The 20,515-nt window shown below is 35.9% G+C and overlaps 1 protein-coding gene across 4 annotated transcripts in view; it reads left to right on the top strand.

The window, feature by feature from the left end:
* SHANK2 (SH3 and multiple ankyrin repeat domains 2) overlaps positions 1-20,515 on the top strand; it is a 351,210-nt gene that overhangs the window by 107,182 nt on the left and 223,513 nt on the right. For 3 of the 4 annotated variants that reach the window (XM_090140753.1, XM_090140754.1, XM_031593318.2), the window contains one exon: positions 4,784-4,834. The exons of the other annotated variant lie outside the window; for it this stretch is intronic. In XM_090140753.1, the coding sequence (XP_089996879.1) occupies positions 4,784-4,834 (51 nt within the window). The remainder of the gene's footprint in view (positions 1-4,783; positions 4,835-20,515) is intronic. 4 annotated transcript variants of the gene reach the window in all.

Raw genomic sequence — 20,515 nt, 5'->3', positions numbered from 1 at the left:
TTGACCATCAGTGAACATCAGTGTTAAAATAAGGTGCGTTTCTAAAGTCACGTCATCCTTGTCACCCAGGATCTGGTTTTGCCAAGTCATGGTGAGCACAGTACTTGAAAGGGTGAAATGTTCACGTCCAGAATTTGTTCTATGTGATGTCAGGCATAAGAATTCTTGCAAAAAACAAGAACAACAACAACAAGAAAACCCACAACCCAATGCTCTGTGACTTAACTACCTTATAAGGGTCTGTACATGTAGGGCTACAAAAAATGGATTTTAGTCGTGACACTTCACATATATCCATTCTTTGACCATTGTTATTTCGTGATAGAGCCATCGCATCTGTGTATCTCATGAGAGCTATGTAGCTTTTACAAGATATGTATAAAATTCTGTGGTCCTTTTTCAAACAGCTTTTGTACTTTTGTGTAAAATATCATTTTATAGGTTCTTCACTTCTGATGTGGTAAGATGAGCAGAGAATTAAAAGGAAAAAAATCCAGATCAGTTATTTAAACCTTTTATTTTTTTTTTTTGCAAACCTGAACATATTTTGATTGCATAAACGTGCACGGATGAGAGTTACACATAAAATAAAGCCATTATGGTCTATTTCTTCTTCTTTTTTTTTTTTTCCCCCTAGAGGAAAATCAGTGCAAAAAGCACTGACCCAAAAGAAGCTTGAAATCAAAATCTGTTCTCTATGTTTCCAGATACTTAAGATTTTATCTCTTAAGGCATACAGATTTGGGATAAGGTCAGTATAGTTTACACATGAAGAGAGGTGTCAGTTCTGAAGTGTTTAGCAAAATATTTGGGTGTAAAATTTCATCCCTCTTTTCTTCTAGAATGCTACTGCTTTGTGTTCTGGATTAGGAACAGAAACACCGGAGATCTAAATTATTCAATCTAAATGAATAGTCAAATAGGCATTTTGAGTATATGACTGAAGTGTGCTAATTTTGGTTGATTTCAAACTTATGGGTAGCTTTTAGAAAATAATTTATCTATACATTCTGTAGAAAATTTAATATACTTTATAGTGAAAGTATTATGCTTAAAGTATTCAAGATCCTGAGAGCTGGAGGTTAACATAGTTTGAGAATATGTTTGTGCATGGGCTTCCTAGGGAGAGATCTCTGTCCAGAAATCAAGAAGGCTCTGTGAGAGTAGAGTTTCAGTCTAGATTAATGTGACTGCTTAGAGTCTATTGGTAATTTCCATAAAGTGACAGCCTTGCTCTTTTCTCTTTGACTTTGGTTCCTATTTGCCCTCACTAAATGATGTCTCCGTGGATGACTGCTCGCTGAGTTGGTGCTACTCAATACAGCGTAGATGTCACACTCCAACAGAGTGAAAGGAATTATGACTGAAGTACAGGAAAATGAGTTGCTAGCGTAACATTATATGTCAGTAGTGTTTCTAGCCCTGCAAAAGATAATGTGACTTAAGATACTAGCCAGTTTCTTACTGAAAAACTATTTCATCTGGGTTTCCAGGTGGATGTTGTTGTTAGTCTTATTTCCACTTTGGCAAAAGAATACTTCTCTCATGTTATGTGGAATATCTACCAATTAGATTTTTTTTATCTTAGATTTTCTGACAGTCAAACATATAACTGAAAGGATTGCGAAGGTGAAATTTTTTGTCATCCAGAGTAAGGCATATTTAATTTTGTTTGTTGTTTGACACTTCCAAATTTTGCACTTAGGACGAGAATGTTTTTGTCCATAATCTGGCTCTCTGAAATTTCATGTGATCAAAGCTCAGGTTGCAAATAGAATTTTTGGGTTCAACTGATTGTCAATATGAGTATGTGAGTGCTTAAAGATAGAATTATTTTTAAACATGAAACTGTCTTGGCTGAAAAATAAACATCCATTTCCATTTAACTGAAAAATTTTTCACTATGTATCTCTGGGGAAGAACAGGAAAAAATACAAGCAGTATAATGATTGTCCTTTAAACCAGAGGCATTAAAGCTATTAGATTCTGATAAAGAATATTAATGCATGGGGCTCACAACATCCTGAATATGCATCAGTGATAATAAATTCAGATTCATGGAAGTACTTTGCAATATAATGTTTATGTAAATTTCACTGAGAATCCGAAGTGATTTATATAAAGTTACAGAAATCATACATGCCTCTACTGTTCTCATTAAATAAGTAATTAGAGCTTCTTAGCAGACCTCTTATTTCTCACCGTGATTTAAAAATGAGTTTGATTTCTGATCTCAGTATTTTATTGTTGTTCTCCTAAGCATAATGAAATCTCCTAAAACAATGAAATAATTGTTATGGATCATAATTTAAGATAAACTCCATTGAAGCTTTCTATTGGAAAAACAAAGATGGTGTCAGCAATAACTTCTATAAAACACTTTTTCAGTGAAGGTAGAACATTAAATTTGTTTTTGTGCTTGACTACTGTATTGCCAGTCAGATAAAGAATGAAAATAAAATATGAATTATAGTCAATGCTAAAGCAAACAAAGGCTTTTAATATAGAAGTCAGTTTTTCTCTATGTGCCAAAGGATCCGCCTCCGTGTACATGAAGGGAGAATCTGCTTGACCATAAAGGAGAAATGGTGATGGGTCTGTGCTTTTGCTGTCATTCCAGAAGTGGCTGATTGGCAGGTTAAGCTACACCAAGCACCCACAGCCAGGAGTGTGGCTGCAAGGATCTGGGCGGCTCCTGCAAGCTCCAGGCTTCTGCTGTGGAGGAGTTGGGAGTTCAGAGAAGGCTGTGAATGATCCACATTCTTAACTGCTTTCCCTTGATTTACATTTGATTCTGAACTGCTTAACCACTGGTGGATTATTTCATTTTTCCTGGTGAATAATGCATAAGGGTATATAAGTGGATGTTCCCTGGCTGAGTGGGCTGCAGATGAAAAGTGTCAGCTCCTTTGCAGCATTAATGTGTGATTCTTTTTTTTTTTTTCCCCCCCTCAGGTTAAAGCTGTGGAGAACCTAGATACGTTTTTTTTTTTTTTGACAACTCCTACAAATGCCAAAATATTGCCAATGTTTGCTTTTTTCTCTTCTTTCTCATTTGAATACCTGTTATTACAGTGAAAAAAGTCAGTTGCCAGTTTTCCATTATGAATTTGTTTTCCTCAGGACTCCCCTTCAAAATTTCAGTCCTACGTTGTTGTACCTGCTGCTTAAGCTTTCTGAAAGCTGACAGGAACGAGAATGTTTCTCTGCCTTTAAGGTTAATTTGTTTTACTGGCTCGGACAAATTTCATTCCTTTCTTGCACCTCCCTATTCATCAGTGTGTTTCCTCGAAGGATTACTGGGGTATCTATCCCATCAGCAACCCAGAGGCACAGATACAAGTGTTTTGGTTTTTTTTTTCATAAATATGGAATATTTGACACAGCTATATCTGAGCACAATGAATTCTATAGGAATTGATGCAACACTTATTGTCACCTGTGATGCAATTGTAGGAAAATGTCCACAAATTTTCCCTTACTAGTTGGATGTCTTAACGTACACTTGTGTCAGCCCCTGTAGTGGGCAGAAAAGATCAGAACTTGGGTAGTGTCTAATGGTTTTACATTCTAGAATGTTAGAAGATTAAAGCACAGCTTTCTTGTTTGCTTGTGGTTAGGCTTAAATTTACAGGATATTTCTTTGTGATCATAATTTGATCTGTAAAATGTCAAAACTCTGGAACTTACCCTAAACCATTCTAAGCCAAGTGTTTAATCAGAATAGACAAGTATTTTGAAGGTTTCCAAGGAGGTGTGTGATATCAATTATCTTGAAAATAATGGTTGATATGATTCTTTCGTGAGTGGGATTGGGAAAAAAACCTCCTAAAACATGAGATTGCTACTGAAACAAACAGAGCTATAAAATACAACTCTTCAAAACTTCCAAATATCGTTTGAATTTAGGCATCCAGACATGACAAACACACTGTAAAGTGTAAAATTTTGAGCTAAACTTAGCCTGATTGAAAAGACTGAAAACTTGTTTAATCATAGAAATGATATAGTAAACATGACAGAATTGTGCAAATGTTTGAAGAACAGCTCTGGTTTAGTAACAGTAGAACTCTGTAAGTATTCTGAAACTGTCCTAAGAGTATTTTAATAACTTGTTTAGGATTTGATGTTGAAATGCTGAAATTGATAGTGAAAGATTGGGCGAAAATGCATATTGCTTTTTTTTACTAGTGTCAGATCATGAGTTCTCAAAATGTAATCAAAGAATAAAAAAGTGTCGAAAGAGGAAAATGTGAAAAGAGGAGATTTAAGTTTGAAATAATTACAAATCATGCTATAAAAGCCATATATGATCTCTTTGTGATGGGAGAGCTATGATTCTGAGACCATGAGGTCTGACATGATGGTGTAGTAGTAGAGCCTTGTCCATAACTGTGAAAAGTGGTCCCTGCCTTTCATGTGTGGAACTCAATACATTGCAAGTGAAGCAGGTTTTCTCATTGTTCCAGTTTTCTAAACCTCGTATTGCCATCCTTCTGCTGTACTTAATTACTTTCAACACTCTTTATTACCTTCCATTACCTCGTTTATCATTACGTCACTTTTATCACCTCATTTCATGTGCAAAGTGACAAGGACAGAGGAGTGGAAGAAATGCAAACGCAGTTCCACATCTCCTCTAACTGTTTATTTTGTCCATCTTTTGATTTTTTTTTCAAATCACATCATAAGAACTTCTTTTGCTTTCTAATTTTTTCCCCATAAAATCTAATTCTGACGCCTAACTTTTTGATGTTGCCTTCATTCCTTCCCCTTCTGAAAGGATCCTGCTTCTCATATCCAAGTAGAAGTCCCCGGAATCTGTTGCTATCAGGTAAGGGTCAAAACATAGTAGTTTTTCAGTTTGGGGATGATGGTAGAGGGATCTGATTAAAAATTTTTTTTTGCTTTTACTCCAAGTGAAGGAAAGTTAACAAAACACAAATGTATTAGGAGCTTAGCTGCATTACAAGGAAATACTTCACAAATAACTACCCTGTTATCTTGAGCCTATTTATGTTGTCAGTAGATGGGTGAAATTGAGAGAGTATTTGTAAGCAATGCTGATCATTTATATTTTCAAAAAAAAAAAAAAAAGTAATGCAAATTCTGCCTGATCTCACAGACTTGTTGAAATGGCCTTTCAGCCTGAAATCTGTATATTGGGAGTAACTCTATGTAGTTCAGTCTACCTTTATTCCTAGAAAAGTCGGTAAACATGCAGCAGAAAAAGGGCAACACTTAGTTTGCAAATTTCTGCTTAAAATTTAAATGTTATATGGTATGGACCAAATTATCAATTAATAACTGACATATCAGAACAATATGTCTCTTGGAAGATATTCTACTGGACAGTAGATTGTTTTAAACTTCAGAATGCGATTGAATTGTACGAGAAATAGGGCAGGGCTCCTTGCATAATTCTCAGTTTCTGTCTCCTATTCACTACGGAATGAATGAAATGTTTTGATGTGTTTTGTGTTCCTTTATTTTTGCATGAAAACCTTTAAAGAATATGTTTGATTTTGATATTGTTGATGGGTAATAGGATACTAATTATGTGTAAATATTTTCATAAATATAAATAGGTTTTTAATGCCATTTTGTTTGTTTTTCTTACAGGTTTCTTTTAAGAAAATGTTTTTAATTTTATCTAAACTGGTATTTTACTTTGTTTTAATGTATTGATGTTTTAATGTGGTGTGCAATTCAGTTGTTAATAGGAGGACTCCAGATTTCATCTGACAGTGTTGGCTGGACCATTTTCAATGTACTAAAGGAATAGCTGCTTAATTCAAAGCTACTGAAAATTGGGCACAAGTGTCCTAATATCCTAATTCTGGAATACGAGCCAATGGTCTTGGTGTGACATGGAGGTCTGTGAAGTATCAGGATGATTGTTGCTGAGTTCCAAAAATTCTGTGAAGTAGAGGAATGCTTCTACCAGATATGAACTCAAAATTACCAAGTTTATTTATGTAACACTTTAATCAAAAGCAATTTGGTCAACCAAAGCTTACATAGTTTCTTTCTGGCTTGTCTACAGCATATTTGTCTGTGGACACACGCAGCTGAGCATATGCATATCCTTTTTTTTTTTTTTAAAGTGAAGTGAGTAACAGAAGCCATTTTAGTGTGACAAAGTTCTCAACATTTTGAAATAAAATGCTTCAAATATTTTAGCAAACAAAATATCTTAGGTTTCTCAGTGTCCTTTCTATTATCAGAAGCATAAGCTGATTATCATCTTAGGTAAATTTTGACTGTAATCTTGTGCCGCTCATCTCTTTGTGGATCTCAGTTCTGGCAATGGATGTGACTAATAGTTTGATGCTGGGTCAAAGGAATGGTATTCAGAATTTAAAGGTGTTGCAGCAACAGAAAAGTCACGGTTTCCAAAATAAATCATGTATGTAGCCTTTTTACTGTAGTAGAATTTGTCTTCTGTATTACGAGGAAAATTTGAAGATAAGTCCATCGAAGTCTTGGTGAGAGACATTAAAATAAATTTAATTATGATCTTTTATTTTTTTCCTCAAAGGAGAAAAAAGGTATTCAGTGAACTAGTTGCACATTGCTATAAGAAGTAGCTGGTATCTAGATTAACGTTTGTGAAAACTGCCCCTCACTGGTAATATTGATGTAGTTGACAGCTTGGAGTTTTACTGAACAACTTTGACTAAATTAGAGCTGCTTAGAAATCTCATTTATTTTGGGTGAGAGCTCTGTATCAGGGAAGCCAAAGCTCTTATGAAAATATTTGATGATCCTCTGTAGAATGTGTTGAGCTGGAAGGGGTCATCTAGTCCAGCTCCACTGGAAAGAACGGGGACATCTAGAGCTGGATCAGGTTACTCAGAGTCTCATGGAGCCTGATCTTGAATGTCTTCAACTACAGGGCATCCATCACATCTCTGGGCAATGTGTTCCAGTACCTCTCCATCTTCCTTATATGGAACATCTTCCTTAAATCCAGTCTAAAACTCCCTTCCTTTAGATTGAAACTATTTTCCCTTGTTCTATCACAACAGAACCTGCTCGAGAGTCTGTCTTCTTACAGTCCCGCTTTAGGTTCTGAAAGGCTGCTCTCAGGTCTCCTGAGAGCCTTCTCAACCTGACCTCTCAGGCAGGCGTTCAATCCCTTGGATCATTTAGATTCTTCTTGAGGCCCTCCTCTGTACTCTTCAATGCCTACTTCATTATTTGTCCAGTGTGATAAATTCTTACTTGTCTCTGGAGACTTGATGGCTCATCTCCATTTTCTTATCATTTGCTCATTGTTCCCGTTCAGACTCTGTTCTGCAGTCAGATATCCTTTCAAATGTATATTATGTTAGTTTCTCAAAGTGATGATGTGCTTTGCTGTAACATTAATGTGCTAAGACTCTTCTCCTGAGCCTTAGCTAAAATATAGGAAGCTTTCAATGCAGTTACACTAGGTGGTTGTTCTTGATTTCAAGCTATAATGTAGAAACTTCAGAGGGTTTTTTTTCCAATTATTTTTTATTTTTATTTAAACTGTGGTATAACTTGGATTACAGGTTGTCAGAATCAAATTGTGCTACGTTTCTTCCATGGTTACAGCCTTTGTAATGAAGTGTATAGACGTACCATGTACTGTTTTTATTAGAAGTTGGGAATTATCTTGAACTGCTTAGTTTTATGACTTCTTTTTCTTGTCAGAATCTGCCATGACAATTGCTTAACAAAAAAATTCATACCTTATAGGTTCTTTAATTCTGCTCTGTCTTTACCTGATAAAATGTTTGTAGATACACAGTATGGGGTGATTGTCCTACATCTATAGAAGGGGCACTGAGAGTTGATGTAATTCTGAAACCAATGAATATGCAACTAAGGAGAAACTTATACAAAGTATCTTTTAGGAAGGATAGTTTTGAAAAGGAAATGCCCCGCTGGGTTGTAAAACTCATGAGCAAAACTGCCAGTCCTCCTTTCTCTAATTCATGCCTCCTCAGTATTTTTGAGTTCAGACTCAACTGTCGAGCCATTCCCTAAGCCCGGCGATCTCCCAAAGCAGTGCCTCTTACATCAACACATTTTGGTCCAGGAGGCACAGTTAGAGCAAAAGTGTGCCTGACTTGTGCCCATCATCCAGGCATCCCTGTGTGATGGTATAAAAAGCCCATGAGGGAAATCCAGGTCAACAAGTGCTGCTGTAATGCAGCCTCAAAAACAAGAAGCTCAAAACTTGCCTAAAGTTGATTTTTGTATGGTTCTTTTCAATGTAGCTCTCAGGACAAAATTCTTAATAAATTAAATAAGAAAGATCAGCCTTTCAGATTCTAAGGAAGGCATGGTTTCATAACTAATCAGTTGAGCAATTTGGAACACTAGATAATCACAAATCATATTCATTTATTGAAAGCAAATGACAACTTTCCAGTAACAGCTTCAAAGCTGTTTTTTGCCTTCTGTATTTTCAGAGGCTTCTCACCATGTAGAAGGAGGGTTAGACCAGGACACATCTTTTGATATCATCTGACATTATGCAGTGCACCCATCACATTGCATCATCATTGAAATAAACACTGTTCTGATCATGTCTTTTCCTTCCATTAAAGCTTAATAACAAAAAATGAAATTGCACTTGAGACCAAATGAATTCCTACTAGTTTTTTTTTTACTATGTTTGGTTTCAAATACTAGATTAAGTTGAGTTGGAAGAAAATTATCTTTGCTGAAATCAGCAGTTCTAATGAACAGTTATGAAAGTTCAAAGCTTTACCCTTTATAACTTCTAGATGTTTAATTTTTCAAAATTTAACTGGAGAAATCAGATGTGCTGAGGATCTGGTATAGCCCAGCAGCTAGATGAATGTTATTTTTCCAGCTTACTCTCCTCCTGCAGCATTTTGTGGGGGTGTTTTCATCCTGTGTAGCTTTTTGTGCCTCAAGTATTTCCAGATTCTCCTGGAAGACTTTTTTCTTCACAATTCTAATGCCCATCATTGTCAAAATTTATATCAGTAATATATTGATGCAGTGAAAAGACATGATTGGGATTGCCAAATTGAAGAAGAAGAAAAATATCAGAATCCTTCTTTCTTGATTTACGCTTGAATAGAGGCAGAGTTCAGGTCAGCACCCAAGTCCTCACATGTCATATTGTTCAAGGTCTGTGTGCCTTTTTTTGCCATTGTTTTGGTGGCATGCTTTTTTACTTAGCATACTTCTCTCTCATTGCATTTGCTTTTGTGTAATATCTGTAGGGAACTTCAGCGCTGACTTACACAGTAAAATAGCACGAGTAAATTATTTAAAATAGGTATAGTTGCTTTAGTGTGATTTAATAATTAAGAAACCCTTTTAAGAAAAAGCTAGCTCCACAGAGACCTCTGGTTAAGTACTGCAAACTCTCATTTGCGAACTAGTAGCTCTGACCAGCAGCCCCGAAGTTTCTGGATTACCATGCAGCTGTCAGCTGTGACAGTGACAGGGAGAGCTTCTCAAGCTGCCTGTAGTCCCTGGTGTTTATGTTAACCATTTAATGAATGCATTTTGACTTGTAGACTGAGGTATGGGAATCCTTAGTGTCAACAAACTTCAGAAGTCTGTCTCTGTTTTATAGCAGTAGGTTTTTTTTTTTTTTAAGTAAAATGAAGTCCCTTTTGAGGCAATTTTCTGGGAATGAGATGTTCAGAAATGAATAAAATATTCCAAGTATGATCTTTTCATGATTTTAAGGGACTGTACTTCCCAGCCCTCTTATCATGATGTTTGAGTGCATGAAGATGCAAACTGACTGTCCTTTCTTGCTTTCTAATTATTTTGCAAGTTCAGGACTAAATTATCATTACAAGTTCAGAGAGTTAAAACATTACCTGTCTTGCTTTTTCATTCTTCTCTTTTAAGGAATTGTTTGATGATGCAAATGCATATGACAACTTGAATCTGCCACTTTAAGTAAACAATATTTTATTAACAGATTGCTCTATGTTTGTGCGCATGTATATACAGAGAGCAAAGTGCTAGTGGTTTGATTTGCACATATATAACTATAAATACATGTGAAGCCCAGCGTAAGTTGAAATGTTAGCATTAAGTTTCATTTAGGAAACTATTCAGTAAAAGGTATTGCCTAAAGATATAAGAAGTATTTTATTTCCCTGAGAAAAGAGTGGTTGCAATAGAACAGAAAAATTATCTAATGTAGGCTTTCCATAGATGCATACTTCCAGACAGAATTAGAATAGTCAAGCCACACTGCATAAAATTGCTGAATTTTCTGGGATATGTTTTTGAAATAAATTTTCTTAGTGTAGATCAAAAAAAAAAAAAAAAAGCAGGTATTTTTCTGTAGGGTACAATTTAATTGATTTTTTCAATCCTCCCAGAATACTGTGCAAATGAAGCATATTTGTTAAGTCAAGAAAGCTTTTAAACACCTGTGAGGAAAATTGCAGTCTTTTTGAATGCTGACTATGATTTCTTTAAGTTATCAGTACAAGTAATGATTTTATGTGTAGCAATATAATTATAAATCTAAGCAGTAAGTCCAAGTTATGTTATAAATTTAATCACCTTTTTTCATCTTCTCACTTTGAAATGGGAAAAGCATTTAAATACTGATGTTTGAAATATTACTGTATGCAATTCTGAAAGTGCCCCTAGCATCACCCAGTAGCCAGCCAAACACAGTTATTGACTCATGAACCACTGTGGTGTCTGGGAGTTTGACTGTGTGAAATGCTTTGTGACCCATTGTAAAGCTTCTAATGAACTATCTCTCTCCATCTGCACATGGAAGAGCTGCAGGTCTGTTTTTCTCTTGCTCTTCCCCTTCCTCAATCTTCCCCTTGAGATTTTCTATGATATAGCAACTTTTAACAGCCCTGATCCTTGCCCTATGGGTGCACTACACTACCATTCCAAGTGTACCTACAGGATGTTGGTAAACATAATTTATTAACTATTTAAAAACTACATGAATAGAGTCTGAAAAATGCTGAATCTTTATAGATACTGGATGCCTGATGGTGTAGAAACGTATATTCTATGATGTTTTTTTTAAAACTAGTTGTATGCCTGTTTTCCACTGAGGCATATATTTTTAGAATTCTGTGAAATGGACATAGAAAATGTGCTTTGTGGTAAATCCACCATCCGTTACCATCAGTGCATTTGTGATTGCTTTCCACTATCTAGTGCACTGGCAAGCTGGCATACCCTGAAAATGAGTAGAGACTTCTCAGGTAGAGTATTGTAAGTAAAAGATGGCTTGTTAACTCTAGTGTAATGCTTGCCTTTCTGTATTCTCCTGACTCTTCAAAAATCCTGGATGAACCATTTTTCCTTTTGTTCTTTGCTCTGGGAGTGGTGCAGAAAGTCCGAAATACTTCTGCACTGTGCTTCCCACATTCAGCAGGTAGTTATGCTGCTTAAATTAAATACATAGTATCTGTGTTCTTAAAAAAAAAAAAAAAAAAGATTGTTTTAATGTCCTTTCTAGCTTATTATGAACATTAATTTTTAATGTCTGTAGTTTAGTAATTAGTAAGATCCTTACTAATGCTTAATAAAAGTTTGAATAGAAACAAAAACTGTTTTCTATTCCTCATACTTTTATTCTCCTTGCAACTTTGAGGATCTCAGGGTCTTAGTTCTCTAGATCATGTTTGAAATCCCAGTAGTTGTACATGGCGTAAATGAATGTATGCAAAAACTGATGCTTTCAATCATCCTGCTCGTGGAATGGAAAAACTAGGAATATGATCTTGCCACATGATTAGTGTTCTTATATTCTCCTAAATTCTGTGTCTTTCTAGCCTCTAATTTATTTCCATGGAAAATACAACAGATACAAAGAGCGCAATAACATAATTTAATAGGGCAATTTTCCAGCTACAAAGCACTATTTTTTTCAGCATAGTCACCAGAATCATCTTTGTGTTTTCACCAGTGATGAACAAGAGCCTGAAGGGCATGTTCATAAAAGTCTGCACTAGTGGAAGGGACCCACTGTTTAAGAGCTGCTGTGATTGTGATGTTGCTAGAAAAATGCCACTCATGCAGTCTGTTCATCATCAGAGCAAACAGATAAAAGTCAGAAGACTCCAAATCTGGACTATATGGTGCATGTGGTAGGACAGTCCAGCTAAGAAAGGAAATGTTACTCATGACTTTCAGATTGGCATGGAGCTGCTTGTTGTGTTTCAAGAGCAAGGTTGTGTTGCTCTGAGAATTCAAGCCTTTAGTTTAGATGGTGTTGTGATGTAGCAGTCAGAGTTTATAATCTGTCAGGGTTCCATGAAATCCAGGAGGATTGCTCCTTTGCTCTTACAAAAGAGACTGCACCTCATTTTACTCACTGAATGCTGTCTCTTGAACTTTTTCTTTGGTGGGGAATTAACGCATGACCTCTTCATGGACTGCTGTTTTGATTCTGGTTCATAGTGGTCACACAGTCATCACTGATAACGATGCAAACTGTCACCTTCAGCCTCATATTGGTTCAATAGGTCCTGACAAACTTGCATATGGTGTTCTTTCTACTCCTATGTAAGCATTTGGAGGACTGTGGTGTAAACTTTGCAATGTTCCAGCTGTGCCACCATTGTATTCAGCTCTGGTTACAGTTTCCTGCTCGTAATCCATCAATTCCTGCAGATGGGTTGATTGAGAAGTTCCTCATTTTGTGGTATGACAGCTGTGTGTGGCCATCCACAAGGAGGCTCATCTTTCATGTTGCTGTTACCACTGCTGAAATGCACCACTTGCTGTGTCACTGTGCTCACATCCATTGGTTGTTCTCCACAAACGTTCAGCAAATGTCAATCATTGTCAGTGGTTGCCATTTTTTCCTTATGAAGAAATCCAGTGATGCACCTTTGCTTCATTCTTACTTCCATGTCAGGCACCGTTTTGTCAGACTGTCCCTCTGCTATTATCTGTCACATGGTGACAAAATGTGAGGCAGCAATGATGAGAAGGTTCATCCTGCACTGCCATATCACCAGCATCTTCCTTTGATGTTGTGGGCCAACATAATAACATAGGAGGCGTTACTTCTGGAGCTGCCCTCCTAGTAAATAGCAAACTAGATATGTCTTAATTTGCTATTTAATTTTTTTAAATCACCGTTTTTTGACAATGACTGAAGTCAAAGTACTTTGCAGTTGTGAGAGACCACAAACTCATTGCATTTGTACTCCAATTTACTCACAAATACCTGTCTGTGACTATTACTATAAGTACTAAATTTCTGCCTTCTTCATTAGTCCTGTCTCCTTTTTCATATCTTTTTTCATAGGGTTTGCAGCTGTTCCTTGAATTTTCTCTTATTTATCCTTATATTCCTGTTTAATAATTTCAGCCATCTTTCACAGTCTCCTTACTGAAGTTCATTTATTGCTGGAGCTGTGATGCTGTTTTCTGCCAGCCATTTTTCTAAAGTGCTCATTCTGATGTTACTTTTTTTATGTTAAGTGCTTATGGGATCAATTCATTACTGCTAATCTCATCTCTCTCTATCCTTCCCCCCCCCTTTTCTCTCCTCTATTTTATGCATGCTTTTTCTTTAGTGTTCCCTATAGTGAAGAACCATTGCTTGTTGGTAGTTTTTCTTCTCGTTTGTCATTGATTCTAAGCATCACTTAGGAATGTTCTGAAACCTCAGGAAGGTTCTTAAAGTGCAGAATATTGATAGATGTGAAGTAATAATGTTGTAAAATCAAAAAAAATTACCACCAGCTACAGAACTTCAGTCAGGAGATAGCACAACTTTTCCCTTCCTTTCCTGTAAAGGAGAGTGACAGAACAGGTAAGAAATTTCAATTGCCTTCACAGCCAAAGTTTTTCATGGCAAGAGGATCCATAGCAACAGTGGCACCGACAGTCAGACTTACAAGAAGCACAGATAACAGTTAAAGTTTGTTGGTAAGGCTTAACTAGTAAGACTCTATAAAATAAGATTCTCACTAAGACAAATGAGAAGAAATAATTTGTTTCATTTATGATGTTATTTACCGCTGGCAACAGATATTTTCAGATAATTTGTCAATTAATGACCAGGATTTCTCATTTAATGTGTTCTAAAAAATCCAAACAAATTGTAAATGCTGTGTATTCTTGATCGTGTAATCTGAAAAAATAACTATGTAGAAGTCTGCCTATTGTTTTACATAATGGAGTGCAGCGTTAGTTAAAAATAAATTACTAGTTAATATTTTGAACCTCACCCACTGAAATATTGACGACATTTGAATAATGAATAGAAGACTCATTGAGTTGTTCTGCTGCAGTTTTGCTCTGGAGAGTAAACTTCACAGAGATTTCTGTCTGTGGTTGTGAAGCTTTTCACTTTAGTCCACAGACTGTTCCACTTGCTTGATGGATCAAAGAAGCAAAATCTTTTTCTCTATCTATTTTACTAGAATATATGACAACACTAGAGGTAGGGATGAACTGCTGTGCTCCTTAAAGCTTTCTGATCAAAATGTGACTTGTGAGTATAGCTGTGGAGAGCTATCTTGCAGCTTTTCTGGCTGGAAGGTGCCAGGGCTGCATCCTGTTTGCTCCTTCCAGTTGTGTGCTTAAAGAAATCTACAAACTGTGATTGTTCATTGGAATGGGAGAGGGAGAGAAGTAAAGTTGTCTACGCCTTTTCTTTTCCTGTTACTTCTGAATACTTTTTGTGCTTTTCTACTGTTATATTCTTCTAGTTATTTTACTGTTTCTGTAGCCCTCAATTTCATATCCGTCAAACGTTCCTTTATTTCTTGACTGATATTTTAGTTCCACCATAGTTCATACACCACTCTTATTGGAACTAGAATTTAATTGTTCCAGCAGTTTTATTTTCTGTTTATTTGTTAACTAACAAGCTGTGGTGTAAAACAAAATTTTCTGATTTAAACCAGTATAAAAACTCAGTGACTGTGAATGGTTTAAGATCTTGCTCAGAACATCCACTTATTGTATGTAACCTTTCCTACGTAAATTCAAATCACTAATTAGTCACTCCTGCATCCTAATATTTTACTATATTTCTCTTCCTTGCTACGTGGTTTGATATCTGTGGTCTGGTAGTCAGAAACTGTTCTTTCAGGTAAGGAGTTGCTTAGAGTTGCTTTATACCTGCATGTAATATACAGTCTGCAAATCTATGTTACTTGGTTATATGTTATACAGAACACCCTTTCAAGAGTTGTTGAACTTTTTTTCTGAAGTATCTTAAAGCTGTAATCCATTTTTATTTTCTCCACTGAAAATCTCTTTCAAATTATGTCAGATTTGTGAGGAATCACCGGATTTTCTGTTTTCTTTCTATCTTCCAGTCCTTTCGTTGCCATTCATACTTTTTTCCTGACCTTAAAGTATCTATGCATCCTATTTATTTTTCGTTTATTTTTACTGTTAGTAATCCTTTTGATGCTGCTTGCAGCTTCCCAACGTAAAGGAAAGGTGGTCAGGGGACCAAGGGGAACTTAGGTGGTATCATTTCTAAACTTCTTGCCAAATTGTAGACCAGTAGAAAGACTTTATGGAATCACTGCAAAAGTGAAATTTCCATTAAGTTTTCTCCAAATTCATAGGTTACCATTTATTCTTGGTTCTCCTACCCTTTCACTGATAATCATTGCTCAGCTGAGGAAGTAGTCTTAGGTTTCTGGATTCCTTTTCTGACCACAGCTGGAAACATGGAATAGGGATGTGAATACTACTTGGATGTGTTTCTCTTGTCTGTTGCAATGGAGGTCCCTACAGGCTGTGGTTCTCTGTAGGTTGCTTGGAAGCAGAGTAATCATCTAGGGGCTACTTGCAGAATTGATGCACCACAAGTTTCTGGTGGGACAGTGTCCAGTGTACACTGGTCAAGCTGAGTGCTGGTCTTTATTTCATTTCAGATTTCTGTTATAAACATTATTAAACAAAGAGATATTGCAACTCATTTAAATTCATTTTTTTCAGCTGAAGCTTTCTAATGTAATACGTGTTCTATATTACCATGTCTGTTCTTATTCTTTATTTTTACTTTGATTCATGTTTTTGTTTTTATTTTGCTTATAAAGACAGGCTTATTCATGATTTTCATACCTGAGATTCTGCCTCAAAGTATACGAGTACAATCATCATTAACTTGGTTTAGGTGATATTTCTGTACAGGAGGACAGGCTGGATAGTGAGTGTTCATTGGCAAATTATGCTTCCTGTAATGAAAGTTTGTGGATACATATAGTAATTTCACATATACACAGGTAACACTAGCATCAGAAATTATTTCTTTGCTAACCACACAGTCTGAAATTATTCTGAAACATCAAAAATCTATCTGAAATGCTGCTATGGCTTAGTAGAGGATAACATACGCAATTTGCACATTTGTACAATTTCTCTCCTCTTTCAGATCCTGTTCTTTTTTAGGGATATGCAATGCCTTTTCCTACTAGCTTTATTTATACCACTTCTTGTCCGGAAGAAAGCAGAGTTATTTTGGAACTTGAACATGGAATTCATATTTTATTGTAGTACTCATGATGTCCGGGGGTGTGACTGCCAAATAATATCCAGAACGCTTCTATTTTCATAGTAATATCTTGGATGTCAGCCATACATTTTCCATTGAATTAATGAATATCATGAGGCTACATCTACTACTGCTGTCAGAAATGTAAGAAATAGCAATATTTCTGAAACAGTATGCACACAAGATTACTTTTGGTAATGGGCTTTAAGCTTGCACCATATTTGTTCTTTTAATTAGTCTTACCTGTATAAACAAGAGTACTTTTTCATATTCTTGTTACAGAAAATCTCCTAAACTCAGCTATTTGTGCACCATTGTAAAACTTAACCTGCAGTTCAAATGAAGAAACAGGATACAATAGAAAAAATAAAAATAAAAACAACCCACAAAAAACAACAAGCTTACCTCAACATTTTCAAATATCTTAAAATACAAGTGATATTGTCTTGAACAAGAAGTAGGCGTATTATTATTGGTAATATTACTTCAAATGTTAATCTACCTCAAAAGTGCACCAGGGAGCAAGCCTTCCTTTCTCAATGGGATTAACCATTGAGAATGTTATGAATGCTACAAACACCTACATATTTGTACAAAGGCAACCCCCTGCTATAGCAGATATATTCTTTTTTTTTTAATCCGTTCTTATTTAGACCGGCATGATTCATTAACAGTTATTTTTGGAACAGAGAAATGTAGGCTACTAATGTAATTTTAAATGCTGTTATTTTAAGTCAGCTATGTTTTAGTTTCTTCTTAAAACAAAATGTCTAAATGGAACTAAGGATAGTGAGACAATTATCAGCTTAAATTATTGGGCTTTATTTTTTCAAAGATCTTGCTTGATGGCATAACTTTAGAGCTTCTTTTCTTCTATTTAAAACATATATTTTGAGGGGTGAATGGTTGTGTGCCATAAGTACTGTCTAAGTATAGATAAGACAAAGACAAAAGAAAGTTTGCAGTAGGAGACTGTACACAGGTAACAGAAATGTGTGTCCTTTCACTAGCTAAAAAAAATTTCCTTAGTGTTTGTAGTGCTAGGTCTACTTTGAAACTGAGTTGATGACAAAAAATGGGTAGTTCTTGCATATTCTTGAAAGGGATCGCTCTTAACAGAGTCTGTTGTGATAGGATAAGGAAAAATGGTTTCAAACTAAAAGAGGGAGATTTTGGCTGGATACAAGATGCAGAGTATAAGTTTGTCACTTGCTCTACAGTAACTTAGGAGTGCTATATGTCTAAGAAACACTTGAACTGGAGATGGACTATCAATACAATCCCTATGTACCTTGTGTTATCATCTAGACTTCTGCGATAATATTGTAAAATGTTGTCAGAACAGGGTGGATGTTTCGTTTTTGATCTGGAGGAATAGTGCCAAAAGTTATGAAGCCTGGAGAATCAGACCCAACTGACTGATACAAACAATAGTACAAATAAGTATATCCAGCCCACCCTGCTCCAGGAAGTACCTTTTGTCTATGAAAATTGTATTAGGGTAACACACATGACTGTGGAATGCTGTCTGACCACTTTGGCTGGTTAAATATTTTGCAATTTTTTTCAGATGGAGAATTTTTTTTCCTCATTGGTTGCAATAGACACTTTTCAGTTATGGAAATGATGTTATTCTAAATAAAACTGACAAGATCCACCAACACTTTTGGAAGCGCAGATGCTTTGTCCCACTATTTACTAAAGAGGTTCACACTTAGATTAAAGCAGTGAAATCAAATCACTGAATAAATCTTGGAACAACATAATGATTTAAGGAATTTGTTGAGAGCTTTTGGTAGGAGGAAAGTTACACAAAGGCAAAATTAGACTGTTTTCTGTACAACACCAGAACACAAAAGCAGCATGCAATCCAGTATTGGTTCATTTGTTTTTCTCAGTGTATTGTGCAGTTTCATTTGTCTTCTCTTCTCTGCGACATGAGACAGCAGCCCACAAATTTGTGTACTGCATCCAAGCCTATCTGCATCAGCTGTGAAAAGAAGCATCAGGCATCTTTCTTTTCAGGAGCTACTAGCTATGAAATTCTCCTCTAAATTATACTGAATTTTTTTTTTTTTTTTGCTGCTTGAACTGTATGGATTGGGAAATGCACAGCCCCTGATGTTAAATTATAATTTTCTAACTCGGTGTATTCATAATGCAAAGAATGAACTTAGTTTCTCATGTAATTGAATGTGTCTGAGTGGTGTTGCATTGGAACTAGATTTCTTGATGTTTTAGCAGAGAAAATTGCACCATCCTTTCCTCAGCTTATTTAAAGAGTGTATGTAGTGGCTAAATAAAACAAGTTTTTCTGTCCAGATGCCATAATGGTTATTGATGTCTTGTTTTGATGACACATTCAAGTAGCTGGTAACTGATAATCCACTTCTGAGTAAGAGTGAACAATTTTGGTGCAGTAGAATGAACCAGTTCTAATTGGTACTGAAAACAGATTTTGAAATCAGGACAGTCCATATTTAAAGAAATGCCATTAAAAAGTAATCCAGATAGTTAAAACAAGTAGTTTCCTGATTTAAATCTAAATCATCCATGTTTGTTTTTTTTTTTTTTGAAAGCATTTATAAGAACTATTTACTTTTCACTTTTTTTTTTCCCATGGTCATATTACAGTGGAAAGGTATTTCCAAACAGCCAAGGAAATTTGCTGTTTCTTATATGCATGCACAAATGTATTTAGAATAGAATTTGATGTTCCTTCAAACCCAAGCATGGGATAGAAATAGAAGGCTGTGAGTATAAAACCTTTAGAAACCATTGGCAACTCTGAGCTGATCTCTGTGTGCTTCATCTCTGGATCATATCCTGAAGAAACAGAACGTTGTAAAATACAGGCTCGTATTTAGATAAGTGCCTTTTCTTTAAAGGACAGTACCTGTTAAGAATGAAAGTGAGCCATACATTATTCAAATATGCTGCTTTCTTTGACATTGCTGGTGGATTTCAATCATCTTAAAATTCTGTTTCAGCTATTGTAGCATTCTCTCATTACCTTTGCTTTTCTCTCTCTTTAAGCTACTACTTACAAGACATTTCCTTCATTACTAGTCATTGTTTCCTCCCCACTTGCAGCCTTGCCCATGAAATAAGAGGGTTTCACTTTCTTGCATTTTAAGTCTCCATTATTCTGTGTCTGTCTGCATCCCAACCCAGATTTCCCACACAACTTCAAGCCACAGAGCAGCTTCCTATTCTTTCGGACAGAGGTTTCATTTTGCTTCTAAGGTAAATTCTGCTGTGTGCACCTGTAGTTGCCTTGAGCCTGGTAATTAGAAAATTAAGAAAAAGTGAAACCCCATGATTTTCAAGTTCTTCCTGATTATCACAGTTTCTGAACCAAATATCATCTAACCCAACATTTCAGACATTTGCTCTGACACATACAAAGTTTTAAGTGATACTTTACAATTTTTACATGTAAGATTCTTGATGTGTAAGCATCTGAAAGTAAGCCTTGCAGTCAGCATTCCTGCCTTCTGCAGAAGCATGCAGCTCTTTAATGCTGCTCCCGCATAACTGCTGTAATCCCACTGAATCTTATGGAAGCCTTATTTTTAATCATGTAAGTATTGTAAGAAAGAGGGGTTGATTTTAATTTCCCATGGCATTAAGCTCATATAAGTGTGGCAAATGTATACTCACTGCCCTTGGAAATCCTTTGAAATGCACCCAAAAACATGTGCACCTCACATGCTGAATTATTAAAAATCTTTCAAGAGCATGAATTGAATAAAGAATTTTCTGTGGAACTGGAGATCTAGCAGTGGCCAGTTCATTCTATTGCACAAATTTTGCCTCTAGAAAAGAACCTCCTTGTGCACAGCTGTGGATTTTGCTGCATATCTGAGAATTTTCTAACTACTTGTTTTGGCTGTTGTTTTTAAATACAGTTCTGTGAATGTGCCACGTTCCTCATGAGAGCAAAGTGAGGCTGGCCCTTGTCAAACAGTAAACTTTAGGGACAGCGATGTAAGATACATGCCAGGTGATGGAAGGGAAGTCTGG

The sequence above is a fragment of the Phasianus colchicus genome, chromosome 5 (genome assembly GCF_987193195.1).
Source record: "Phasianus colchicus chromosome 5, bPhaCol1.hap1.1, whole genome shotgun sequence".
Lineage (NCBI taxonomy): Eukaryota > Metazoa > Chordata > Aves > Galliformes > Phasianidae > Phasianus > Phasianus colchicus.
This window is presented reverse-complemented; position numbering and strand designations above follow the sequence as displayed.